The 7,037-nt window shown below is 56.3% G+C and overlaps 1 protein-coding gene across 1 annotated transcript; it reads left to right on the forward strand.

Moving 5' to 3' along the window:
* The first annotated feature begins 1,160 nt into the window (after positions 1–1,160).
* On the forward strand, positions 1,161–5,516 carry ZNF768 (zinc finger protein 768). The gene is made up of 2 exons (XM_084751345.1): positions 1,161–3,117; positions 3,401–5,516. Exons 1-2 carry the CDS (start codon positions 3,030–3,032, stop codon positions 4,996–4,998), a joined length of 1,686 nt encoding a protein of 561 aa, XP_084607471.1. The 5' UTR covers positions 1,161–3,029; the 3' UTR covers positions 4,999–5,516.
* Positions 5,517–7,037: the final 1,521 nt, after the last annotated feature.

Consider the following 7,037-nt stretch of genomic DNA (forward strand, 5'->3'; position numbering starts at 1 on the left):
GAGATAGGTGGGGCTAGGAGAGAGAGGAATTCCGGGAAGAAAGACCACCAAGAGGAGAAAGGAGAGAGACCTGAAGGGAAGAGAGAAGGTGGCCATGGGTTAGCTGGAGGAGAAGCGCATGGCCCACGGCATGGATGGAGAATCCAGATGAAGACCATGAGCAAGTATATGGGATGATGGATGGGAGGTAGCTTGATAGAGGTTATTAAAAGCAGATGGCATGGGACTGAGACGGGGATCCCATGCCGGCCCCACTAGGGGAGGTAGTTTAGAGAATTGATATCTGCCCTGCCCCAAGTTAACTAAGGCTATTTTATTTTATTTTATTATTTTTTTTTGTGGTTTTTTGAGACAGGGTTTCTCTGTGTAGCCTTGGCTGTCCTGGACTCGCTTTGTAGACCAGGCTGGCCTCGAACTCACAGCGATCCGCCTGAAGGCTATTTTAAAATATAACATGTGTCTGTGTCTTGATTGGTTGCTAGCCGGGCCTATAGATAATATAGATAATACATGTAATTTTAAAAAACAATAATAAACTCCATGGTATTGCTAAGGGGAAGTTTTTTTTTAATTGTTGATGTGTGTGTGTGTGTGTGTGTGTGAGAGAGAGAGAGAGAGAGAGAGAGAGAGAGAGAGAGAGAGGAGAGAGAAACACCCAGAGTCGGCAGAAAGTACACTGAATGCAGCCAGCAGACTGGACAGGGCCAGGGCTATCTACAAGAGAAAAGCAGGATACAGAAAATAAAGAGAAGTTGGGGAGGAGACGGGAGGAGGGAGAGGGGATAGGAGGAGAGAGGAGGAAGAAGAGGAGGGGGGATAGCAGTTGGGGGTGGGGGAGGAAGCCGGCGAGCGGAGGGCGTTTAGGATAGGGGAGGAGGTGAGAGGTGCAGAGCAGGCATTTGTGAGACCGGTGCTTTGGCAGCGCAGACAGGTGCCACAGATCGCCTAACGTCCCTTGTGGCAGAGTGAGGGAATGGCTCCTTTTGGTGGAGAACCAGCTTCACAAAGTCCCCGAGGAATGTGAGATTTTATCTAACTGCTCAGATTCCTCCGATAGTCCATGGTGAGCTCATTTCTGATATTTGGATCGCCTTTTGCAGTTTGGAGAAGTGGAGTTTCCCTTCCACCTGACACCTTCCTGTTGGCTCTGTTTTTTAACAATTAAACTTTATTATACAACCCAACTAGCATACACAAGAAGGAAAAAAAGGTTAAAGGGACAAAAGAGTGAACCTTCCCGTATCCGTTTCACGGGACGGGTTTTTAGGTGTTTTTTTGTCTCGTGTGCTGGTCCGGCCCGGTTGCTCTCCACTTGCTCCTCTCTTCTCGCCTCAACTTGTTGTTTTTCTTCTCCCCACCTTTCCAGTCACATGTAAAGGGCGGTCTCCTTCTCCCTTCGAGGGTCAATTAAAAAAACAATAGCCACGGTGGGGTTCCCAGGTTGGCTTCCTGAATTCCAAGCCCAGGAAGGCTCCAAACAGTCTGTTACAAGGTATTTATAGGGTGCCCCAAGGATAAAGCCCGCGAAGATTGCTTTCACCTGTGACAAAGCTTAATCTTTCCCACACCTTCCTTCCCCTACAAGCCTTCATGCAAGCCAGACAAGGACTGGAAAATTAGTTTGTAGATGCCTTAAAGATCAAATCCTTTCTGTCGAATTCCCTTCTGGAAATCTTCGGTGTCACTCTCACCTCCTGCATGCTTGTGAAGAAAAAAAAAAAAAATCCAGAAGCTAGGGATTCTGGAAGGGGACCGTCCTGTGTCAGCCTCTCTGGGCTGGCCCCTCAGCACCTGTAAAACCTGAGAGCAGACGAAATGCGGAGGAAGAAACGCAGAGCAGAGGAGAGGAGGGAGGGTGTCTAGCCTAGGAGCCCTCGATTTCCGTTCTTCATAATACAGGACGAATGCCACAGTCTGAGCTCGCGGGGAGAGACCCGGCACCTCCCTCTCTCACTGCCGTGGACATTTCGGGCAAACAGACTTGGACCAGCCTGAGCATCTTCAGCACAGTAAGACCAGGACCGGTGGAGACCTAGTGACTCAGGAGGTAGGAGGAGGCGGCAAGAACGCCAGCCACGCGGGCCAATCGTCTGCGGAGGAGGCGGCGCCTCGCGGCTCGGAGGCGGGACTGTCTCTCTGGCAACGATCCCGCAGCACCGAGCAGGAGGGGAGGGTACGGGAGGGGGTAGCGGGCGCGGATGTCACTGCTGTGGTGCGGCGGGCTGCCGGCCTCTGGGCTCCAGAGCCTGGATATACGGTCAAACGGGCGTCCGTCCACCGTTCCCGGTGCCAGTGAACCCCGAGGCTGAGAAAAGGAGCCGCCTCCCCCGCTGGCGCCGGGAAGCGGCTCACCTTCTTGCTGACCTTGGTCTCGCTTGTCGCCTCGCCCTTGGCCACACTCGTTGACCCGCACATGGTCCGAGAAATCTGCAAACTGGTCCCTGGATAGGCAGAGACTCGCGATAATAGACACGCAAATTGCTGTGGTCCTTCCCGCCGGCTCTGGGGCGTCGGGTCGCCCCCCAACCCCAAAGCCCGGGAGATCCAGTCCAGGGTTAATGCCAACGAGTTTCCACCTCCAGCCGCTCCTAGAGAGGCCGCGGCGCAAGCCAGCGGGGGGAACTGGCCAGGGACGGACACTTCCTGTGCGGGGGGGAGGGGGCGGGAGAGCAGTAGCCCAGCCCGGGCTAGGGGCTGAGACTAGGGGTCTGGGGCTGGGAGTAGTGACTTGGGGAGGCGGCCGGAGGAGTTGCCGAGCCCCCTCGCCTCCGAGGCCACGACGCGCGTGGGCCGGTGAGGGCCGGAGGACAATCGGAGACCTTGGGAGGGGGCGGGGCCGCGGGCAGGGGCGGGGCCGGAGAGGCCCAGGGTCAAGACGTCCGGCCTTCGAGGCCCGAGCCAGGCCGCCCGCCCGGTCCCCTGGGCGGCTCTGAACGGACGGGTGGCGAGGGCTCGGGGCTCCGGGCACTCGAACTGGGTCGCAGGATCGTCCGCCATCGCCACCGCCGCCACTCTGGGAGCTGGCAGGGATGGAGCGGGAGGCGTCGTCGTGGGGCCTCGAGCCCGGGGATGTGCACGGTCCTGAGGAAGTGGGCAGCCCCGAAGGGTCTCTCAAAGGTGAGGGAAGGACCGCGCCTCCTAGGAGGGTACCAGGAAACTGGGCTGTGGCCTGTGGGAGGAAAATAAGGCCAGAAGCTTAGACACTTGGGGGAGGGGAGAGTGGAGGACTCAGTGTCCTGGGTCTCTTTGGAGAGGAGGTGGTACATTTCAGCACCTTGTTGTAGGGCCAGCGACCCTGCTTGGGGAGTAGGGAAAAGAAGTTTGGGGCAACTGATGGACCAAATGACTTTCCAGACCCCCCCAATCGATCTGGGTTTTCTGTAATTCTCTGATCCTACAGGCAACACAAGGGAGGATGAAGAAGGGGACATTTCTCAGCAAGAAGGCAGTGGGGACTATGAAGTTGAAGAAATTCCTTTTGGGCTTGAACCACAAAGCCCAGAGTTTGAATCCCAGAGCCCCAGGTTTGAGCCTGAAAGCCCAGGGTTTGAATCCCGAAGCCCTGGGTTTGTGCCCCCAAGTCCCGAGTTTGCACCCAGAAGTCCTGAATCAGATCCTCAGAGCCCCGAGTTTGAATCCCAGAGTCCTAGGTATGAGCCCCAAAGCCCTGGCTATGATCCCAAGAGTCCTGGCTATGAACCCGGGAGTCCTAAGTATGAACCCAAAAGCCCTGGGTATGGGTCGAAGAGCCCCGAGTTTGAATCTCAAAGCCCAGGGTATGAATCCCAGAGTCCAGGGTATGAGCCGCAGAACTCCGGAGATGAAGTTCGTGATCCAGAGTTCAAAACCCATAACCCTGAATTTGAAACTCAAAGCTCCAAATTTCAGGAAGGTGCAGAGATGCTTCTGAACCCCGAGGAAAAGAATCCATTAAGCATCCCGCTAGGAGTTCACCCCCTGGACTCCTTTACTCAGGAGTTTGGGGATCAACCCACGGGAGCGCTGCCTCTAGGGGCACCATTTGATATGCCTACGGGGGCCCTGCTATCGACACCCCAGTTTGAGATGCTCCAGAGTCCCCTCAATCTGACAGGAACCCTTCGTGGTCCAGGCCGTAGGGGTGGCCGGGCCAGGGGTGGGCAAGGCCCTCGACCTAACATCTGTGGCATCTGCGGGAAGAGCTTTGGGCGAGGCTCTACCCTGATCCAGCACCAGCGCATCCATACCGGTGAGAAGCCTTACAAATGCGAGGTGTGCAGCAAAGCCTTTTCCCAGAGCTCTGACCTCATCAAACACCAGCGCACCCACACAGGCGAGCGGCCCTACAAGTGTCCCAGGTGTGGCAAGGCTTTCGCCGATAGCTCTTACCTACTTCGCCACCAGCGCACCCACTCTGGCCAGAAGCCCTACAAGTGTCCCCACTGTGGGAAGGCCTTTGGCGACAGCTCCTACCTCCTGCGGCACCAGCGCACCCACAGCCACGAGCGGCCCTACAGCTGCCCCGAGTGTGGCAAGTGCTATAGCCAGAACTCGTCCCTGCGCAGCCACCAAAGGGTGCACACTGGGCAACGGCCTTTCAGCTGTGGCATCTGTGGCAAGAGCTTCTCCCAACGGTCAGCACTTATCCCCCACGCCCGCAGCCACGCCCGTGAAAAGCCCTTCAAGTGCCCGGAGTGCGGCAAGCGCTTTGGCCAGAGCTCCGTTCTGGCCATTCATGCCCGCACCCATCTGCCCGGCCGCACGTACAGCTGCCCCGACTGCGGCAAGACCTTCAACCGCTCCTCCACACTCATCCAGCACCAGCGCTCCCACACAGGCGAGAGGCCGTACCGCTGCGCCGTGTGTGGCAAGGGCTTCTGTCGCTCCTCCACGCTGCTGCAGCACCATCGCGTGCATAGTGGGGAGCGGCCTTACAAGTGTGATGACTGTGGAAAGGCCTTCTCGCAGAGCTCTGACCTCATCCGCCACCAGCGGACCCACGCAGCCGGCCGCCGCTGACCAGTCAAGGGTCGGGAGGCGAAGAGCCAAAGGCAAGAGGTCAGGGAACTACGGAAGCCGCTTGAGAGAATGGTGGGGAAGCTGGAGGAGAATAGAAGGGTGGAATATTCTAGAAGATGGGTCAGAGTGCAGGAAGTCACACATGCCCTCGAGAAGTATGAGAAGTGGGCTATGAAGCGGGGTTGGAGGGAAGCCAGACGGGCGACAAGAAGCACCAGGAAAGGTCCGTGCTGCTCACTTGAGCGGCAGCATGCTCTTTAGCTGGGAGGCCTGTTCCGGAAAGTACTAGCTGGGGAGGGGGGAGGGCAAGGGTGTGTCCATTACAGTAGGGTAGCTTAGATTGGTAGCTGCTGAGACCCTTGTGAAACCAGAAGAGGGCAAAGGGTGGGCAGGTGTGGAGTGAGGCCAAGGGTAGGGGCTGGCCTCTCAGATCAAGCCCCATCCTGCCTTGTCTTCCTCAGGCTTTGGAGCCATTTGAGTTCAATAAAACTTTTATGTGGTAAGAGACTTGCCCTTACGATGTGTGTGTGGACAATTCCCTGAGCAATGGGAGATGCCAGTCAGAACTGCAGCCCCGGGGTCTTGCCACTTGTGTGGTCGGGGGTTCAGTGAGACCTTAGTGTTTGAAGTTCCTGGCATGGTCTGTTTGCCCATGGGCACTGAAGTTCATGCCCCGTGCCTTTGCATGCTGCAGATTCAAAGGGACCGGTTGCAGGAGGTTCAAAATAGTCCTCAACTCTTCCTAAACAAAGGGTCTGTGCTTAGGTCAAAAAGCACGCATGGGTGCATGTACCTAGGTACAGCTGCTCCCCACTGTACCTTGGCTTAACCCCATCCTGCACCCCGAGTGGGCACTCCCAGCCACCTCCAGTAGGTCTTTTCTCTAGGCTCTTGAGACTGGAGCAGGCAGCTACCTTTTAGCTTCGCCCAGATGGGGCAGGGGCCTGTTTGACCAAGATTAAGGAACCACCCCTCCAGCCCCTTTCCCCCATGGCTTGAGGCGCTGGGTTCAGTTGGTCTGCCTTTTCTGGGGCCCTGTATCAATTGAGGGGACCACCTTGCTTCTACCCTGCTTTCCAATCCCAGTTCCAGTCTCTGGGACTGATGCAGACGTCACATCAGTGAGCCTGGAAGAGAAGAGTACGGACCATTGTGAGTTTAGCAGGGCAGGGCAGCTTACACCTTGGGGAGTCTTTAGGGGACACATTTTGAGACAATGCCAACTGGGAGGACTTGGAGCCCCCTGAAGGTTTGCTCTATTTCACAGAGACAGCCAGCCACAGAGGGCAGTGGTGGTTCAGTCACTGTGTCCAAGACGAGACTTGACATTCCTACTCCCTTCACCCGGCTCCACCTCTGCCTGGAGCTTGGCCACATGGGCACAGCTGAGTGTCTTTGGTTTTTGGGTTCTGGGGTCATTTCCATCCTTAGGGCCTTCAAGTTCATAAAAAGCAAATAGCTTCTAAGGCCATTTCCAACCAGCTGGGTGTGAGCTGCAGCTCTGGAAGGGACCGTATGCTTCAACCTGTTTGCCTGGTTTTCGAAATTAAAAGTGCCTTTGAAAGTAGAACATTATTGATAAGTGAAAGACCTTAATGAACTTAATGCAATCAACCCCTGCTGTAGCTGCCTCTGCCGCTGCCTCCGCCCCTCCTCCCTCCCCCCTCCTCCCTCCTCCCTCCTCCCTCCCCCCTCCTCCCTCCTCCCTCCTCCCTCCTCCCTCCCTCCTCCCTCCCCCCTCCTCCCTCCTCCCTCCCTCCTCCCTTCTCCCTCCCCCTCCTCCCTCCCCGTGCTCTTCCCCTTTCTCCTCCTGAAATGCTATATCCCTATATAACTCAGACTGGCCACAAACTCATGCTGCTGAAGCCCACCGAGTGCTAAGAGTACAGGTGTGCGCACCACAGCATATATATAAGGCTGGGGACTGGCCCTGGGGCAGGGGAGTACCACTTAGGGAGAGTTGTGCCTCTTAGATGCTTAGACAGACTAGCAGTTACTGAGACCTTCAGCACTATACCGCAAATGGAGCTATATCCAAA

Source organism: Acomys minous (genome assembly GCF_964271855.1).
Source record: "Acomys minous genome assembly, chromosome: 2".
NCBI classification, from domain to species: Eukaryota; Metazoa; Chordata; class Mammalia; order Rodentia; family Muridae; genus Acomys; species Acomys minous.

Bases quoted from the DNA above. Each gene is read 5' to 3' on its own strand.
- ZNF768 (XM_084751345.1), top strand. From the start codon at position 3,030: ATGGAGCGGGAGGCGTCGTCGTGGGGCCTCGAGCCCGGGGATGTGCAC. The intron at 3,118-3,400 runs GTGAGGGAAGGA...CTGATCCTACAG, and splicing joins CCCCGAAGGGTCTCTCAAAG to GCAACACAAGGGAGGATGAA.